This window comes from Leishmania martiniquensis, chromosome 16 (genome assembly GCF_017916325.1).
Source record: "Leishmania martiniquensis isolate LSCM1 chromosome 16, whole genome shotgun sequence".
Taxonomy (NCBI): domain Eukaryota; phylum Euglenozoa; class Kinetoplastea; order Trypanosomatida; family Trypanosomatidae; genus Leishmania; species Leishmania martiniquensis.
The window spans coordinates 490,372-509,764 of record NC_090151.1 but is presented as its reverse complement, the minus strand read 5'-3'; the positions used below and the strand labels follow the sequence as shown (position 1 = coordinate 509,764).

The following is a 19,393-nucleotide window of genomic DNA, read 5'->3' as shown; positions in this document are numbered from 1 at the left end:
CGAAGGGGTGACGGAAAACGCAGCTGGATGCCCTCCTGCAAGGGTCGGTGGCCCCTCAACTCCTCTCTCCCTCCCCCACCCCGAAAAGTGGAGCGCAGAAGGGCAGAGGAGCGAACGGCTGCATCTCTGGTGCACCTCACACCGAGAGCAGCGTGCGTGAAGACCCTTGTACGCGATACGCATGGGTGAATGAGACTCGCGTTATGTGCATGTCTTTATGCGTGCGTAGGTGTGTGTGTGTGTTTCAAAGAGGCTTCACAAATATTTTAGACACCGCGTCAAGCCAGAGCGTTGGCCTGTACTCAGAGCGTCTCCCCCTCCCCTCAAAAAAAAGCGAATTCTCTGGCGCCTTAGCGTATCATGCTGCAGGTGTGTCTGATGCCGCATGCGCGCGCGCACACACTCACACTCAAAGTGAGCGAGACGGGCAGTAGGCCACACCATACGCACTGAGATTCAGCTTCGGCCTCGATGGCGCCGGCCCCCCTTTCCTCCTCTTCACTCAGTGTCCATCTGCTGTTTCAACTCGCTTCCTTGCCCGTATTCTTTGAGCACCTGGCCCCAGAGTCACTCTGCAGCATCGCCCGCATACGTCTGCACACAGACTGTCGGGCTTACGCACCACTGCGCACCAAGGCGCAGCTTCACTCCGCCTCCCCCCACACACACACACGCACGCACGCACGCGGAGAGCTATTCCGTCTTGTCGTATACACACACACACCGAGTGGACGGGTCGCCAGCCGCGCAATCTACAAGCACACATTGGTAGGACAAGAAGAGGGGGAGGGGAGGGTGAAGCAGCTCTGACGCGCATTGCGCACCAAATCCTCCGCCGGAGCACACCGCGCCGCACACACACGCGCGCACCTTCACAGACTTCTCTCTCTGCGTATTTTGCGCGTCGCTGTCGCCCCTCACTCCTCCTTGTCGGTCTGTCGGCCTGCCGCGCCATCTCCTTCCAACTTCCGTGTCAGTGTCTGTGGGCGGTCTCCGTGTGGCCAAGTCCCGCGCCTGAGTCCGTGTCTGGACGCCCTCGGAAGAAGAGGGGGCGACTGCCCATCTGTATGAGCTGGTGCGACGCGTGCCCTTCCTCGTCTCGGCCTCGACTGTGAAAGAGGGGGAGAGGGAGGTGTGGCGGTAGCGGTGGTGGTAGCGCTTTTGTCCTCCTCTTCACAGCCGTCATCCTCACGTACGAGCAGCAGTATACGCGTGCACATTCACGTGATTCCTCGCTGGTGCGGAAGCCGCGCGAGCCATAACCGCGGCCTCCCTGCCCTCTTCTTCCCTTCCCTCCCCCCTCCCCCTTCTGTGAAGCATGCAGAACAAGGCGAGGTCTTCTCATCACCAGCCTTCGCCAACCACGCCGTCGGAGCATGCTGCTCGGCTTGGCAATGGCAGCGCCAACAGCCTTGGGGCCACCTCGAGCTCGAGCTCCACCTTTGAGGATCGACTCGATTTGAATGGCAGCGAGCTCTACTCGCCCGCCGAGGTGCGCTCGACTGCGCCTGCCATCCTCGATGGTCGCGCCGGCGGTGGCCCTCATAGCCGCAACACTCTCCACGCGAAACCGTTGACACGCGCGGTCGAGTCGCACAGAGGGCGGGCCACCGATGTGAAGATCGAGAACGACGCGCCATCGGCGCCAACCACCCCTATGCAGTCGGCGAGCCATTCTGCTCGACGCCTGGATAGTGGGGCTACGGCCTCGGTAGAGGTGACGGCACTAGGCCCCCCACCTCAGTCGTCCGAGCAACTCATCCGCCGGTACGCCCGCTACTACGACAGCGGGGTGGAGGCGTCGTATAACTACGTGGCAGCTTTCATAAACCCCAACTCTGGTGAGACGAGCTTGGCAGACGTGGTGCTCAGCAGCTTGCGCGACGAGCTGGGCACGAGGCGTGTCATGGTCCTGCGCGGGGAGGTATTCGCAGACCCCGGCCCGCTACGCCTCCTCATCAAACAGCAGGCTGTCGTCTATCACGCCCCTGGCCAGCCAAGGCGTCAGCAGCGTGGCACGGTCGTTGTGTGCGGCGGTGACGGCACCGTGTCCTTCCTCATGACGCAGCTAGACCTCGTCCGCCGAGAGCTGGAGGATGAGTTTCATTCTTTCCTCACGGTCTCTCAGCAGCAGCAGCACGGCGACAACACTGTCTCCGCCGCGTCGAGGTTTCGGGATGAGCCGGTGCATCCGTACTTCACGATGCCTGCTCTCGCTCCGCTCCCACTCGGTACCGGCAACGACTACAGCAACTGCGTGGGCTTTGGCTGCTCTTTCTCACCGAGCGGCAACGGGTGGTGTGGGCTCTGTGCCCTGTGCGGATGTGGCGCCGACGCAGGCACGCAGGTAGCCGCGGCCTTGCGCAATGCCGTGACGGCCCCGTGTGTGAGCTTCGACCGGTGGGAGGTCTCACTGGTGCCACTGCGAGTAGCTCAGGCGGCCGTGCGGCCCGAGTCATTGCCCCCAGCGGCGGAGGCGGCGCCGTGGATGGCACCCGGCGCGCCCCCAGACGGCAGCGCCGCGGCCACGAAGCACACCGCCCCCGCCCCGGCCGGCGCGCAGAGTTTTCACTCGCCGCTGTGGGGCAGTGCAGCGCGGCCGAGGGGCATGGCAAATGCGGTGTACAACGTCGACTGGGACATGGTGCACGCGAGTGGGCAGTGCGTCACGCACGGGCTCATCAACTACCTCGGCGTGGGCTTCGACGCCTACGTGGCGACACGGTTCAACGCCACCCGCCGCGCGCACCCGGCGGTGTGCAGCACTCGCGCACAAAACAAGGCTCTGTATGGGGTAATCGGGTTCAGTGGGTCGTTCAAGTGTAAAAAGTTGCGCAAGATCATACCAATGGTCTGTGTGCCGCGCCTGCAGCTGAGTGGCGCGGGCAGCAGCATCGCCGAGACGAGCAGCACGAGCGGCCCACGCGACTTCGTGGCGCTGCAGCTACCTTCCATGGCCAAGGCATTGGTGCTGACCAACGTTAACTGCTACTCCGCTGGCACTCACCCGTGGAACCCGCAGCGGGGCGAGCTGTACTACCACCCGGTCACGCTCTGTAACGGCAAGGTAACCCCGTCCATCACGATGGCCCCCAACAGCGCCGCCGGAGCGCCTCTTCCTACGCCGGCCCCTCGGCCCGTGGCCATCAACGACCGCAACTTCGAGCTGCAGGCGATGGGCGGCGTGCTGCACTACACCTCTATCGGCATTGGGCTCAGCAGCTCCACAAAGCTTGCCCAGACGGACGAGATGTTTGTCTTTGTGCTCTGCACGCCGGATGACCTTAACTTCCCAAGTGGGCAGTGCTCCACCTACACTAAAGTGCACTTGAAAGACAAATACGAGGCCCGCATCGAGTCAGACGACGGCGTCCAGGCAAGCTTGAACGTGCAGATCGACGGTGAGCCAATGCCGCGTATCACGGAGTCGACGATCATCCATGTACGGCGGCAGCCGGGGGTGCGGGTACTCATCCGCTGCCGCAACGCTAGCGTCATTCAGTGAGGCTCTTGGGGTGAGAGGAGGGGAAGAGCGTGCAAGCCGAGGGCACGCAATGTCCAACGGACTCGCCGCTTCCCCTCCTCCCACTGCGAGGTTGCGTGTGTGTGTGTGTCACCACGTTTTTTTCGTTGCCTTTTTTTCGCGCTCTGTCCTCCCTTGCCGGCATTCAAGACGGCATTTTTACGTGCGTGCGGAGCTTCACTGGTGAATGCGTGAAAAGGGGGAAAGCAGTGAGGAGGACGAGGGGTATCAGGGGAAGGTAAGGCAGTGAGCGAGAGAGAGGAAGAGATGGCCTGCGCAAACTTGCCGCGTGGGCGATGTCTCTATATCTCTCTCTGGACCTCGTCGATATTTCTGTGTGTGTGTGGGTTGGGTGTCCTCTGTTCCGCGTGCGCAGTGGTCGGCGTACACCATGTCGCGGGCGTACTCTCGTGCGCTGTCGCAGGCCAACGAAACAGAACAGCACCACACAGCGCGCACACCATGTGCAAACATAGCTGCTCGCATGTACAGTCCGCACAGCGTAAACCAAGCAGCCCCCCTCCCTCCCCCCTCTCCTCTCCCTCTTTCTCTCGCTCTCTTCCATTGTGTAGTGTGTGTGCTTCGCCTCTTCGAAAGCGCCCGCTTTCATGTCGAGCTCGTCCTGTCGCGGTGTCCCTGCATATATAAATATATATATATCTACACCCAGACATATATATATGTATATATATTTGTCGGCCGTCGTGTTGCCAAGCCCCCATGTGAGCACAAACATTACCCACGCTCTGCCCTCTCCTCTCTCCCTCCCTCTCTCTCTGAGCCACTTCGGCCCCCTCTCCTCACCCACGCACTCTTGACCCCACCCGCCGCCCTCCGTTGCACGGTATACATACGCACACGGTCCACGCGCACGTGCGTAAGCCATCCTGTCTCTCTCTCTCCCACGCCCTCTCACTATCCCAACCGCTTCGCTAAGGGTGGGGGGAGAAGCGAGGACAGACGAAATTGTTTCGGTGAGGGGGGACTCTGAAAGAGGTGCGTCACAGTCCGCCCTCCCCTTCCCTCTCCCCTCGCCTGTGACGCGGCAGCAGCTCCTCACGTCTTGGGGCAGCTGAGTGCGCACTGTTTTGGTCTTGCCACTCACCTCAATCGCCCCTTAGGCATGGGCATCCAAATTCCGTGGCTGCTGGTCTGCGTCAGCACCGTGCCGATCTTCATGATCTACACAAAGACAAAGCGAATGGATGCGCGTGAGACGCACGAGATTCAGATGCGTCTCAAATACCACTCCGAGTACTGGAAGAAGGGCAATGTCTTTGTGAAGGAGTTCCAGGAAAAGGTTGCCGCGCAGGTGATGCACACCGCTGATCCGCTGGTGGGCAGGGACATGGCCAGCATCTCTGCCACAGAACTGGCGGCAGCGGAGAATCCTGCGCGCGCACGCCGATGGACTCTCTTCTAAAATTTGTTCCGTAATGAAGGGCGCGGTGAGTTGACCGCAACAGCACGTCACGCTTTTCCTCATGCTGACCGAATAGCCGTGGCAGCCCTCGCCTTCCCCCTTTCTGTTGTGTGTCTGCGTGTTTTGTGCCGCTTGTGTGTGCCACCCTCGACGGGATCGCCCCGCCCCCCCCTTCTGCTCCCTCATCCTCAGCCCCCCATGCACGTGCGCACATGCAGAGCCACAGAAACGGGAAAGACTTCCAACTCCACGGTAGCTGAAGGGCGGGTGGCAGGAGATATCCTTCATCTTATGGGCACCCCCTCCGTCGAGCACTCCTCCCCTCCCCCGTTAGTGGGTACGGAGGAGGAGGAGAGTGTGTGCGCGCTCGCTCACAGACACGCATCCTCATTTTGAGTTTGACGCTGCCCGTGTGCCCTCTTGGCAATGCAAGCCCCTCTCTACGTCTCCCATGTGCAGCCACCCCCTCCACCCCCCTCCCCCTCGCTGCTAACACACACACACGCACACACCACCCGCGCCTCGCCCACTCGAATGCTGTACAGCGAACCTTTTCGCGTCTTTGGTCCTCCCTTCCTCCTCCCCTTTCTTGCACCGTCTCGCAGGATTCCCCTCAGCAGCGCCCTCTCCCGCTCGTCCCGCCAGCCTCGTGAGCGGGACCGTCTCTCTGCAGGAGACGCCTGTGGGAGGGGCTGGCGAGAAGACGCGCGCGCTACTCATACGCACCGGTCCGCGCACGCCTCCACCGACTTGCCTCCCTTCCCTCTCACGCAAGCACGTGCACACGCCAACCCATAGCCACAATCGCGGCCAGCCGCTACAAGTGGCATAGCTTCGCGCCTTCTTGGCATTGCCTCCCGGCTACCCGGATTTCCTCCTCGGTTGCCAGTGTGCCTCTCTGCTGCGCACACTGGTGTCCCTCACCGTGGCTGCGTGGCAACTTAGGAGCGGGAGAGTAATCCCCCCTCCCTCCGCCCAGCCGACCACCTCCGCCTCTTGCTTGTCGCTGTGATTACCCTAGAGGCGCACACACCGACAGCGGCCCTATTGCGGATACACTTGTGACGTCGACCTGCAACGCTGACGCCCATACGCGTGCATCATCGCCGCGTGCTCCATCTATCCGCCCACTCCGTTGCCTGATCCACCTTTGGAGGGGTCACTGGAGTGGTGTGAAGGAGGGGAGAGACAGCTGCATTCAGGCGCTTACCCACACGCAGATACGTCCACAGCGGCAGAGAAACGTTGCTGGCCCACGACAATGGGGTGCAAGACGTCTGCGGTGCGAAGCACGGAGCAGCCGCATGATAGCTGGGCAGCGTCACCCAGGGCCTCCTTTGCCCCCCCTCCTTCACGCACGGGCGATTTACCGAAGAACTCGGCACCCACGTCGCCGCGCCGCCGCTGCTGGCCGGAAGGGGACAAGGACGGCGACAGTGACCGCTACTCCAGGGACGAAGAGCTTAGCCGTAGGCGGCACGTGCGCGCGCTGGGCAACGACCATTTCGCGCCACCACCGCCGCTGTCGGCCGACATTGTGAATCAGAGCAGCAGCCCACTCGCTGAAGTTGCCTTTCCCACCAGTGACCATATGGGAAATATGCGAGGTCGTTCATGCCGCTCGCCGGGCAGCGTCTTCCCACACGCAGTGGCGGACGACAGCCGCACGGCAGTCGCACCGCCACGAGAATGTCCACCAGAGAGCCACTTTGATAGGTTACGAATACCGGACACGCTGCAGCTGCAGGAGCTGACGCGTGCCCAGGCAGCCAAGAGCGGCCTGCCATCACGGCCGTCGTCGTACGTTGTCACGGTAGACAGCGAGGACGACAACGCCACCTTTCGAACGGAGATCGATGCGCATGAAAAAACTGACTCGACGCAGGCCGCCAAGGAGTACCAGCAGCACGTGCAGGCCAAGCGGAACGCCAATGCCGCGCGCACGAAGCGGCGCCAGCTGGAAGAGTTCGATCCGGTGCGGCCGGTAGACAGCTTCAACGTGACGCACCGCGGCTTGCTCGGGCGGTGCTGGGATCGCCGTGCGCCAGAGTTGATACCGGTGGCCTTTGTGCACGCCGTGGAGGGGGTGCGGCGGGCTTCGGGCGAAGTGCATCCAGGTAGCACGGCTACCTCGCACCCGCCAGAGGTGGAGACCGGGCGAGACGAGTACCTGCATGCGCCATCGCTAGCGAAGTCGCGGGCCCCTCAGGCGGCCGTCTGCAGTGGACGTCGTGTGGCGCGCCGCTCGCATTGGTTCAGCGTTGCCGGCGTGAGCTCCGAGGCGATGCACTCCTCCTTCAAGAGCAGCGGATCAGGTAGCCAGGCGGGAGCGAGCATGGCGTCACCGTACTACATGAGCAGTGGCGTCTTGTCCCCGATCACATCGCGGCCTGGCGCTTGTGGTCCGGACTTTCCCCGGGGAGGCCATGCCAAGTCCCTCATGGTCACCGCAGCCTCTTCGCCGGTCGTCCACGGCGAGGGCGCCTACACCACCGTCAGCGACAACGCTGTGCAGCCGCTTCTGTCGCTCACACCAGAGCAGATCTCCGCGCTGCCGATGGAAACGCGGGAGGAGTACTACAACGAATTCCTTGCCCGCAACCCGCGCTTCATGGGAATCAAAGACTGCTTCGCCTTCCGCCTCGCGGATGGGGTCAGCGAGGATTCGAGCACGAAGTTCCTGCGCAAGCGTGGACTTCAGCCAGCACCCGGAGTGGCCGCCATGCGTTGGAATCGCGTGGAGCTCTTCCAACCTACCCTGAGCACACTCGTTCGCGCCGTGGCTATGACGCAGGGCATCAAGCTCGACGCTAGTCAGCCAGAGCAGCCGCAGGTAAGCGGCGCCGGCACGGGATACCCTTCCGTGCAACACAGCCGCCTTACACCTTCGGACTCTGCGAGTTGCTTGCTGCGCGCTACCAGCGACGACGGCGGCACCATCGCTGATATGCAGCTGCGGCGCTCGTGCAGTTCGTACGTGATGTCGTGCATGGGTAATGAAAGCCTCTCGCGCCGCGGCGGCGGTAGTCTGAACACGTCATTCGTGTCCTACTCAGAAAAGCTTCCAGGTGCCGGCGACAGCTCTGGCAGCAACGGCAGCAACGCCTCCCCGAGCCCCCTACACAACCACCAGCTCAGCAAGGACAGCAGTGGCGAGATCGGCTTAGTTGGGGGTGCCACGTTTCCGGAAGACAGTGTCCTGTCGCTGGCGCTCGGTATTCCCCATTCGAGGCTGCCACAGCTGATGGGGACGCCCCAGCTGGGCGGCGTCGGTCGCTCGAGGAACTGCTCAGCGTTGGCATCCATTCCGAGGGCCTCTGCTCCTGCCGACAACGGCCCAGCGGCGTCGCCGGACGAAAGCGTGCTGGTTGCCCTCAGCGTGAGCTGCTTTAGCGTCGTTATGGACCCTTTCCGCTGGCAGGAGCACCGATACATTCGGTATCCCGTCGACATCGATGACTCAAGGAAGTCGTCACGGCACACATACGGCGAGGGTATCATAACGGATGTCATGTACGGCGGTATCATGGTGGTGGAGGCGTCGTCGGCGAAGGCTGTGAAAGAGCTGGAAGCACTCCTGGCCAACATGACATGGACAGAGCGCCGCACTTTGCACGGCGTCATCGGTGACGTGCGAAAGCACCTGAAGGTGTTTCAAGGCGGCCGCAACAAAGTGCGGCCGCCAACACCGCAGCGGCGAGTCGCGGCAGACGCGGAGGCGGCATTCGGCACTGGCACCCAGACACACCACGACTCGGGCGCGCAGCAGCAGACGGCGGAGAAGGGTCACCAGTATCGCATCTGGCGCCGCATCGGTGGCCGTCCCATGCGCGATGCCGTCGAGCTGCAGGAGATATCGTATTTCTTCGGCGACGCCGAGGTGCGCGAAGAGACGGTGACGCTGAACCAGCCCATAGGGCCCGATACCGCCACTGCAGCTGGAGGCGCCGCTGCCAAGCCCAGTGGGGCGTCGGGCAGCTCCGCTGCCTCTGGGTGGAGGTACAGTGCCAACGGCAACTTTCTCGCAGCTGACCCGGACATTTCGCCATCCTTTTCGCGCGTGGCCTCCGTGTGGGTGAAGCTGCCCGTCATCGCAGCCGTGCTGCGTACCTGGGGCCTGCACCTGCTGTCGAACCCCGAACTGGCGCAGCCAATAGCACTGTTCTTACAGAAATACACCGGCATCGCCCCCGTGCTGCAACTCACGGCCCTCGGCAGTCTTTGCAATGATGGTGACACATCCAACGAGGGCGTCGGCGAGGACGCCGACTACCTCTTCTTTGAGGCTGGCGGCGCTAGCGTCCCGGCTTCGGCTACTGCCGCCGGCGAGGCCACGCACCCGCATCCAGCGCCGCGCATCCCCGAGTTCAACCGCTTTTACGCGTCCAAGCCCAGCACCCCTTCGGCCACCAAGGACGAGCACCACGGCAGCGACTCGGGCACTGCTGCGCAGCTTCCACAAGGGCGGTCGAATGGCAGGGATGTGTCGGCTGCATCTCTGTCGCCAGAGCAGATGCGGAGGTGCGACGACACTAAGCTGGATGAGCGAGGCGCCGGTGACGCTGGCACGCAGCAGCAGTCCCTCGAGAAGTCTGGAAAGGGCACATGTGCCGAGCTCGGCAGCGAACATCGACGCCGAGAGGCAGCGACGTGCGAAGCAGCACACCTGGCGGACAGCGTGAAGGGCGGCTCGGCGGCGCCGGGAGTCGAGTCGGGCGGCGATGGCCAGAGCAGCAGCGTTTCGAAGACCACCGATACAGACAACGGCCAGCGCGTTGTCGGTAGACTATCAGGCACTGTCAAGAAAAGCGGTGTAGGCGCGACACGGGCGCTGCGTCGTGGATCGCGGCTTCACAAGGTCGGGCCCCATAGCCCATCTAACCAGGGCTCGGCCAGCACCCGCCCCGCAACGCAGTGCAGCTCGCCGCCCTCGTCTCGGCGCAGCGAGTATCGGCCATATCTCAGCAGCAATGCGACCATCAAGCACGGCAGCCCGTCGTCATCGTCCTCCTCGTCATCGTCCTCCTCCTTCCCCATTCCACGAGCAGCGACAAAGGAGGGCGCGAACGGCTTCCGGGTACACTCGAGCAGCTGGATGGCCAACAACGTCAGCACGCCATGTCTGCAAGCTGGCAAATCGTCAGAGCCTACAGTCCAGAAGCGCCCGGGCGGGCACCGGGGCGGGTCCACCTGTGCCCCGTCACCCACGACGCCAGGGGAAAGGGGTAAAAATACGCCGTCGGCATCTGTGGCCGTGACACCTCTGCTCACCGCCGCCAGCCGCTTGGTGAATCTGCCCCCCCTGAGCGCGCTCGTCTCGAGTGAGGTTGCCCCTATCGCGGCGACTGACGCCGAGCCCAGTGCCATGGCCGCCACGGTGGGCCCGGATAGCTCGGCAGCTGCTGTGGCCGCAGGCAAGGCGATGGGGCCCGCTGCGGAGCCGCGGGTCTCCAAGGTAACGTTCCGCTCGCCGCGCTCCCCTACAGAGCGGCAGGCATGCCCCCTATCCGCCAGCAGCAGCGTGAACTACACAAGCTCAGACATATCGTGGATACGCACTCGCAGAGCCACGGTAACTCCATCAACCGCATCGGAGGCGACCGCAACGACGTTATCAGCGCACGGGAGCACCTCTGCTGCGGCCCCCACCATTCCAGCTCCAAAGCGCAAAGGTGCTACGGCTACTAAAAAACGTAGAAAGGCAACGGTACTGTCCCATCAGGCGAAGACGTCTGTCCCCCCCTCCGGTAAGAATGTGTCGAGCGCATGTCACTCTCCACCGACATCCGATCCGATCACGAACACCGCGGAAACGGTGGTGAACAGCGCCAAGTCCTCGTGTGCGTACCACGCCACGGAGGAGGAGGAGGGGCTGTGGCACATAGCCATGCTGGAGGTGAAGGCGCAGAAGCAGGAGCTCGAGGATCTCCGTCAGGCACGCCGCGACGCCGAGGAAGCCGAGAAGCAGCGGGAAGAGGAGCTTCGCTCCCTCAGCCGCATTCTGTTGCCACACACCGCTCCGCAAGAGCTCGACGGCGTGCTGCTGTACTTGCAGACGGCCCTCGACGCGCCAGAGGACATGCCGCACGGCCGCCTCTTTCTGCATCAGCCGAGCTGGCTACCGATGCTGATCGCTGTGTGGACGGCGCCATCGAACCGCCTTCGCGCCGTCGAGATTGCGGCGGAGCTAACGTGGGTGGACATTCCGCGTCTCGGTCTCGTTGCAGGACTGCTGTATCACCAGCACGCGGCAGGGCCACTGAAGGAACTGATCATACGAAGCGATAGACTACTCGGGTTCCCTCAGGCGGCCGCTGTGCCGCCGAACCACCGCGGCAGTGGCGAGAGCCTCGAAGAGAAGTGGTCGGCACAGCCCCGAAAACGGCGCCTGCTGACTGGCCGATCACGCAAGAAGGGCCGTCGCAAAGGGGTAGGCCGAAGTGGAAGCGCCGGCCGCGTGAGCCAAAGCAGCAGCAACAGCAGCCTGCAGTTCACGACAGAGCTGAGCCAGAGGATTGGTGGCTTTGGCCCGGGGTGCCCGCCATTCTTCATCACACCCGAGGAGGCACGCGACACGCTGTGGCTGCTGCTGTGCTCAGTGGCGGCGAACGCGACGGCGCCGACGTTCCACATGGTACTTCGCGGGCTTCCGACAGGTGAAGACGTCTCCACCACCACCACCGGCGGCGGCAGAGGCGGCGCTATCGACCAGAGTAAAAGCCGCACCACCCCCACCCGTCTCATCTCCTTCTTTGCGTGGGCCGCCGCGCGCCTCCGCGACGAGAAGGCCGACGCGCGGCTCCGGCTGAGGGCGCACTCGATGACTCTGGACAGCTTCGTTATTTGCCAAGGCTCACTCTCCGCGTCCGACCAAGACGCGAGCAGTCCCATACCTCTGTCGGATAGCAGCGGCATCGGCGCCAGTATGTCCTACAACACCGCCTACGACGACAGGCAGGCGTGCTACAACGGCGGCTCTATGCGGCTAGTCGGGGACGGCACAGCGGGTTCGGCCTTGACGCTTGCGCAGCAGGCCTGCACCTTGTCACGGCAGAACTCGTCCTTAGTGGTCATGTCCTCACTAGCTGCAACGTTGGATGGCACCTGCGGGGAGGTGTGCTCGCCAGGCCGGCAAGAGTGCAACCCGAGCAACACCTTTGCTGGTGTTCGCGCCATCACACCACCTACCCGGTGCGCCGGCGCGACGTCTGAAGGCTTGGCAGCTAGCGGGGTAGGCAATGAGACCGCTCGAGCGATTAGGGCCGTGCAGACGCACCAGCATCGCGCACAAGAGCGCCGCGCGTGGATGCGCAACGGTAACGATATCGAGGAGCGGCCCTTCTATAAGCTGCTCATGCACCGCTGCGGAGAGGTCGAGGGAGCCGTGAACCGTTCGGACCACGATGCCGGCGTCGCAGCGATGAGGCAGAGACTGCTGGGGACCACGCCCTGCCTTCAGCACCGCCACCTTTTCAGTCGCACCCATAGCAACGGGGCCGTACACGCAGAGCCTGACGGACTGCACCGCCAGAAAGAAGCGGTGAGTCCATCGGCAGCGGCCCCTGCGACGACGCCGGAGGCGCCGTCACGGCTTCGGCAGGGCTCACCACCGCCACACCATGTCCCCCGTCGCAGCCTTGCCCATGGGCTGCGGACAGTGGAGGATGAGCAGGCGGCGCTGCAGCATGAGGCGGCCGTGCTGCGCGAGCGGGCGGGGGAGATCTGGGAGGCCCTGGAGAAGTCTGTCAAGCACTACAACCACCTTCAGAAGGAGGAACACCAGAAGGCGATGAAGCGGAACGGCGGCATCCCATCGCCTTCGCCGCCGCGGCAGATTGTGTTGGATCACTAGCCGTGGAGCGGAAGAGAAAGGGCGGGGGCGGGGGGAGGTGGGGCCGCAGAGAGACGTGTGCGACTGGGCAAGAACAAGAAGGCGTACATCCGAGCGTAACCGCAAAAAAAATAAAAAGAATGCCTACCGTCACGCACCGAATACGGGAGACGTGAGGCCCGGTGCCTGTGCCCGCTGGTATCACGCGCTCAACTAATCGCTGAAGCAGCGGCGCACACACGTGGGTGGGCCGTGTGTATGGGGGTGGGCCGGTTGAAGCGGGAGAAATCGCCTCTATGGAATAAGCGAAAAGAGCTGACAGCTTCGTCTGCGTCGACGACCATTTGGGTGCTGCCACTAAGGGGTCGTCACCCACACACCCACTCGCCCACACTGTCTGGTGCGGCCAACAGTGTGCACACCGACATGCAAAGAGATACGCTTGCGACTTTTTTCTCCCCCTCCCCCTCCTCTTTCCCCCACCCCCATGGCCACCGGCTCCGCGTGTGCTGCACTCACGCACGGCTCTCTCCCCGACTCGCATGTGCGCCTTTTCGCTTGCGGTCGATGGGGTGATGGCACACCTTTACGCACGTACTTCGCGAACCCACTCCTGCACACGCGCATGCATCCGCACACCGACACACACAGATACTTGCACGGCGGTCTCCTACTCAGCGTTGTCGCGTCTCTGCTCACGGACACACCTCACCGTAGACGTCCTACGTTTGCCTCCCCTTCGCGCTCCTCGGCCCCCCCACCCCACCCTCCCTCAACCCAACAGACGCGCACACACAGACACCAGAATGCCATCTGGCACGGCGCCGCTGTCTTCCATCCAAGTCAAGCTCGATGGAGCGGCAAAGCTCACTGGTCGCCCGTTGTCGTCGTCGCAGTCGCACGCCTCGTCTCCTTCAGAAGCCGGTATTCAAAGTGGGCAGGTGCCGCGGCATGTCTGCGATGGCAGTAATGCCGGTGCCGTCTTCGGGACGCACTGCTTGGAGCCGGTGAGTGGCGTACGAGGTTCACGGAGCGAGCTGACTTCGGCACTATCCTCAGTCGATGCCACCATGGATAGGTGTCTGAAACCGTCGCAGTCTCTGGTACAGCCTTCGTCGTCGGCGCCCCACTCAGGCTCACTGTCATGGCGGAAGGTGGGAACAACAACGGCGGTGCCGCCCACTCCGACTACCATGAAGGTGTTCAACCCCTCATTCTTTTCCAAGAAGGCGAGTGCTGCTCCCGCACAGGCGACAGCGGCAACCTCGGCAGCGGAAGCTATGCCGCTGAAAACGTTCGCCCTCACGGCACGAATGTCGTCGCAGTCACCGACGCAGCGCGCCGTAGCCACACCCGCCGCGGCAGCGGCGGTGGCTCTGTCGTCCAAGGTGCGTCTGTCTCGACGACGGGATAGTGCGTGGGCACGGACAAGTGTACTGGCACAGGCGCGGCACCGCCGCCTGCTGCCACTAATAGGCACCGAGAAGCGGAGGCACGAAGAGGAATGTGACGGCGCTGTCATACCGACGGCGTGTTCAACGCAGGAATCTCCCTTAGCGCGGACTACGTCGCTCTCCTCCGAGACACAAGGAAACATGAGCGGCGGTGTCGCTACACCAGATACTCCTCTGCGCCAGTGCAGTTATCGCTCCTCTTTCCAACCGCTGGCGGCGCTCTCTTCGCAGTTGTCCTGCAACGCTGCCGCCGCCGCCGCTTCCGCCCGTGGGTCCGGGGCTGCAGCTGGAGGGTTCGCAGTCGGTGCCAGGCAGCAGAGCAGAGGCAGTCAAGTGAGCGAAGCAGCTGCACCTCCGCAGGAGGGCGAAACCGCCTTGTCTTCGCTGACTAGTCTGCAGCAGCGGTTGTGGGGTCGGACCGGGGGCATGTGCCCGGTTGCCCCCATCACCACCGAGCATGATATCGACGACCCCGAGCCCCGCCTCGTGTGCGAGCGGCAAACGCGCTCCACAGTAATGCCGCTCCTGCCGACAAGAAGGCTTCGTGCAAGCGCAGGTGTCTCTACAGAAAGTTGTAAGGTGAGGCCGGAGGCTGCCACCGCAGGCCGCTTCGCCTTGGCTCCTACCGTGGCGCAATGGAAGCTGCTGCTGGACATCGAGCGCGCTCACGGCGAACGAGGGAAGCATATTGCGCACATGTTGATCGAGCGCCTGCTTGGTCTCACGGCAACAGTGGGGCCTTTCAGCAACCGTCACCCTGGTGGCAGCGCGTTTGACCGCCTCTACGAACTCTGTCAGGACACGCACAGCGACGAGGATGGCAGCGGCCCCAGCGGCGGCGGCCACCTCCGCCCCCTCTGCGAGCGCGCCGCTGTCGGGGCGTATCTCCTCAGCTCCCTCCTTGATGGTCTCCCTCGGCACCAGCAGAGTCTCAGTCCCTATATCCATATGCTGCTCGACTTCACGTTCGTGACCGACACGCCGACGAACCGCGCCATCCTCGGCGGGTGTGTGCAAGACGGTGGAATCCTCCGCGCGCTGGAGATGATGCGGGAGGGCAGTGGTGGTGACGGTGAGAAGGCAGAGAAGACTTCTCCGCTGCCGCCTGGCGTGATGGGGTGTGGGCCGACCTCCCAGAAAAGCGGCGAGGCACATCACGGCAGCCGCCCATTCAGCCTCACAGGCGGCCGCCGCAGTATTGGCGAAGGCCTGTACGAACTGCTGTACCCAAACTTCACACGAGTGACTTACGTTGCGGCGCACTACGATGCGGCACAAGCGACCGTGGCGCTTGCCCACTATGTGAGATCGCGCGAGCTACATCAGCTCAGCGTTCCGCGCCTGCTTGCATACACGCATCGGAACTGGATGCGCTGGCTGATGCGCGCGGTATTGCGCGCATGGCAGCACCTGTGCCGAGAGAGACGTGTGCAGGAGCAGCGGCAGCGTGCCCGCTGGGCCGAGCGCTGGACCGGTGAGCGGGTGCGTATTAACCTGCGGCGCTGGCGTGGGTATGCCGCGCTGACGCTGCAGATCGCCGAGGCGGACAGTTTGGCAAAGGCGCTCTTGGCCGAAAAGCGCGCCTGCATCGAGCGGCTGGAGAAGGAGTCAGCATCGATGCAGGCGTGCAGCGCGCTCCTGCAGCACACCCTGCACCGCCAAGAGGAGACGCGAGACTCTATCGAGGGGGTCATTGTGCAGCGGGAGCAGGTGTATAAAAAGCTGCTGCGGCAAGTCCGCGAGATGGATCGTGTCGGGTCGCTCATGCTGCGCTCCCTGCTGCTACCGGATGCCCCACCAGTGCCGGACGAGGAGGACGTCTTCAACGGCCTTCCCGCGGCGGCAAACTCCGCGAGCAGTTTTGGTGACCAGCGGTCGTCAGTGATGTCGCTGAGCGTGTCAACAGTCGATCTACGCTCATTAGCGGTAACCCCACCCTTTTCAACGGACAGCGGCGAGCTAAATGTCTGGCAGCCACCGCACGCGCTGGTGGCACTGCCGACGCTGCTGCGGTGGGCCAAGGCGTGCGTGGCTAAAGTGCAAGCCGAGTACGTCTCCTTCTTTCCAGAAGAGGACGGCATCGACGATGCTGCCGCGGCGGCGGAGGGCAGCGCGAGGGATGTCACCACGCAGGAGAGGCCCAAGGAGGAAGAGGACATGATGGAGGGGAACGCCAGTCCCCGTGGCAGCAGCGTTGCTTCCGCGTTAACGCGCCCACAGGCAAAGCTGGATGGGAATCCCCTGGCTGCGTCCCCCATGATAGCAGCATTGTCGTCTCGCGCGTCCTCTTCAGATGGGTTCAGCAGCCGGAGTAGAGAGCCTACGCGCAGCCGCTTCATCGGGCTTGAGGTTCTGCTGGCCCCTACTGCTGCCGAAGTGCCAGCCTCGACCACGAGGTCAAGCTCGGCGTCAGACACCGTTCTGGTGCCGCTGCACCTCCTTCTGTTGCTCATGCGAGGCTGCAGCGGGGCACAGGGTAGCTCGGGAGTGGTTGGTTACGGCGGGAAAGAGGTCTGCGGGAAAACGGCGATCACATTAGTCACTGCCTCCGGCGCGGCAGTTGCGTCGCTAGCTGACGGTGACGGTGTGTCCTCTGCCACGTGCCCATCGTGGGATCTTGTGCGCGCCGTTGAACTCACCGACAGGGTCGTTCTGAACGAGTGTCACGCGCTGCTCCGCAAAGATGCAATGGCGCTGACTGGCAGCGACGCAAGAGACACTAACACCACAATGTCAAGTGCTGCGCGCGGACAGCGCCCCTCACCGACGTTATCGACCTCTGATGACAACAAAAGCACCCCCACCAGCGTCTCGGCCACCGGTGTCTCCATCATGTACCGCCTCACCTCCGCCACGCGCGAAAAGCTGCGGCAGGTGTGCCGTGTCGTCGTCGACTCATACGAGCAGCTCACCGGTACTGCGTGCGTCGTCACGGCCGATCGACTGTTCGAGAGGTCGCGCGGCACGCTGCTGGTACTGATTGCGGCCCTCATGCGCTACTACACAAACTGGGCCACACACTGCAGCCAGCAGCTCGCGCCCATCTCCATCAAACGGAAGTGTGCCGCCCCCCTTGCCTCGACAGCTGCGGCGCATGAGGGAACGAAGCACATGACCTACGAAGAGTGGTCACACCCACCGCATAGTCATCGCGGCTGGCTGGCGCAAGTTCGATTTCAGGCACAGTGGATTGCATTGTCCTTTAGTGCCCTGCACGAGGCCGTTCTCATGGCCACGCACCCGCCCGACGTCCTCAGCATGCTCGAGCAAGAGCGCGTGGCGGGGCTTCTTCAGCGCATCTCGCTGACGGAGCTTACGGGCCTCCTGTGCTGGTCACCAGAGCGCACAATGCAAAGCTTTGTGGACATGATCGGCGTCGTTGAACGGTACGCACCGTCGCTGCGCCTCCTTTTCCATCGGTATGCCCTCCCCCTGGCGCAGTTGCGTGCCGGCGGCGAGGGAGCCAAGGGCAGCCCCACGCAGGGCGGCGACGCATACATCACAGGCAACACCGTGTGGGGCCTTCTCTGCCTTACTGGCCTTGCCGGCCAGGCGCCGCGCTCGTCCGGTGCGCCCTCGAAGCGAGGAGTGTCATCAGTGCCAGTGTCGGCGGCTGTCTCGTCGCAGCCGCTCTCGGCAACGCTGCATCGTCCGGCGGTTTACAGCCTCATCGAGCACGTCGCACACGGTGTCCTCGCGGCTAACGGGGTGCAGCAGCAACAGCAGCGCGCGTCGATGAGAGGCCGCAGCAACTTCACGACCTCACCGACAGCAACAGGACCTCCTAGCTTATCAGACGGCACATATTCGCCGCGGCGTACAAAGCCCACACATGTGGTTTCCGTTAGCTGTAGGGGTCGTCCTATACCGTGCTACGCTCGAGCCCTGCGCGATGACCGGCACGTCGATCTTCGCGCCGACGCCGGAGCCGTGTGCGTCGACTTCGTGCAGTTCGTGAAGCTCATTATACGGCTGGCCCACGCATGGCAGTGCCAGCAGCTGCAGCAGCAGCTGCTGATGGCAGAAGAAGAGGCGCCGCGCCATGCGGAGACGGGTGAGGAGGGCGGTCGGCGCGCCACCAGAAGCCTGACAGATGTGTCAGCCGGCACCCCGCTCGCTGGCGTGGCTCGATCTAGCCGCAGCAGCTCCGTGGCCCATTCCGCATCGTCACAGCAGCAGCGATGTCCCTCCAGGGCCACCGAAAAGAGTGCCTCTTGCGACCACGTCCAGTATGAAGGCGTCGACTACGCAAGTCCGCTCTACCCCGCGTACTTCGACACCTTTTTGGGCCGACTGCTGCTGCCACGTCTGCTGGGCGCGAATCGTTGGATCAGCGCGGCGCAGCGTGCCTTCTTGAGAAAGCCAGTCCTCGCCTTGCTGGCACAGAACCACGACGCGCTCTTGACAGTGTTCAAGACGTATCAGCGGCCATCTGAGTGCCGCGGCGTGCGTGGGGCACTGCCGCCGCCATTCTCATCCCTTTCGGAGCCACGAACCTCCACGAGAATCGTCAAGGCTGAGCAGCACACGTCGGTTTCGGTGATGGCCGGGCATGAAGGGGGATGGAGTCACGGCGAGAGCGCCTCCCTTGTCTCCCCCGCGACCGACAGAAACAGTCGGCAGGGCAGCACTGCGGCGGGGAGGCTTCCCATCGCCTTAGACCCCAACCAGCGAAGGCTACCCAGCCGCTCGTCGCATTCTGGGCCTGCTCCTGGCGCGCGTGATGTGGGCATCGTGAGCATCCTGCGCTGGACAGACGTGCAGGCAATGGCGAAGGACCTGGAGTGGTTCCGCGAGACACGGCTCTCTGAAGTGGAACTACGGCACTGCTTCGACCACGTTGTGGCGGATGGAGCGCGTGAAGGTGAAGTGCTGTTCTTTGCGGAGTTCCTACGGCTTTTGTGCGCCATCGCCGGCTACGCGAGACCTGACCCAACAGTGCCGCTGGAGGTGAAGCTCGACTCGTTTCTTCAGACTCGCGTGCTGGGTATGCTGGAGTAGGCAGGCTATGGCGGGGGGAAGTGAGTGGGGGAGATGGGGATACTGGGAGGGCGCTGCCGCTGTGCTCTCCCTCCTGCTCACTGTCGCCCCCCTCCTCCTCCCCTCGTGCTTCAGCACACCTCCGACACCGCAGAATCGTCCGTGCGCCACATCTTAGATGT

At 63.3% G+C, this 19,393-nt stretch overlaps 4 protein-coding genes across 4 annotated transcripts; all 4 read left to right on the top strand.

Moving 5' to 3' along the window:
• Positions 1 to 1,318: 1,318 nt before the first annotated feature.
• LSCM1_05773 (uncharacterized protein) lies at positions 1,319 to 3,505 on the top strand (the record flags this gene model as incomplete). Its single annotated transcript, XM_067323216.1, has 1 exon — positions 1,319 to 3,505. One exon carries the CDS (start codon positions 1,319 to 1,321, stop codon positions 3,503 to 3,505), a length of 2,187 nt encoding a protein of 728 aa, XP_067179851.1.
• A 1,141-nt stretch (positions 3,506 to 4,646) lies between these two features.
• LSCM1_05772 (uncharacterized protein) lies at positions 4,647 to 4,946 on the top strand (the record flags this gene model as incomplete). The annotated part of the gene is made up of 1 exon (XM_067323215.1): positions 4,647 to 4,946. The coding sequence occupies one exon, from the start codon at positions 4,647 to 4,649 to the stop codon at positions 4,944 to 4,946; it is 300 nt and encodes a 99-aa protein (XP_067179850.1).
• A 1,261-nt stretch (positions 4,947 to 6,207) lies between these two features.
• Positions 6,208 to 12,798, top strand: LSCM1_05771 (uncharacterized protein; the record flags this gene model as incomplete). Its single annotated transcript, XM_067323214.1, has 1 exon — positions 6,208 to 12,798. The coding sequence occupies one exon, from the start codon at positions 6,208 to 6,210 to the stop codon at positions 12,796 to 12,798; it is 6,591 nt and encodes a 2,196-aa protein (XP_067179849.1).
• A 785-nt stretch (positions 12,799 to 13,583) lies between these two features.
• Positions 13,584 to 19,232, top strand: LSCM1_05770 (uncharacterized protein; the record flags this gene model as incomplete). Its single annotated transcript, XM_067323213.1, has 1 exon — positions 13,584 to 19,232. The coding sequence occupies one exon, from the start codon at positions 13,584 to 13,586 to the stop codon at positions 19,230 to 19,232; it is 5,649 nt and encodes a 1,882-aa protein (XP_067179848.1).
• Between the last annotated feature and the right edge of the window lie 161 nt (positions 19,233 to 19,393).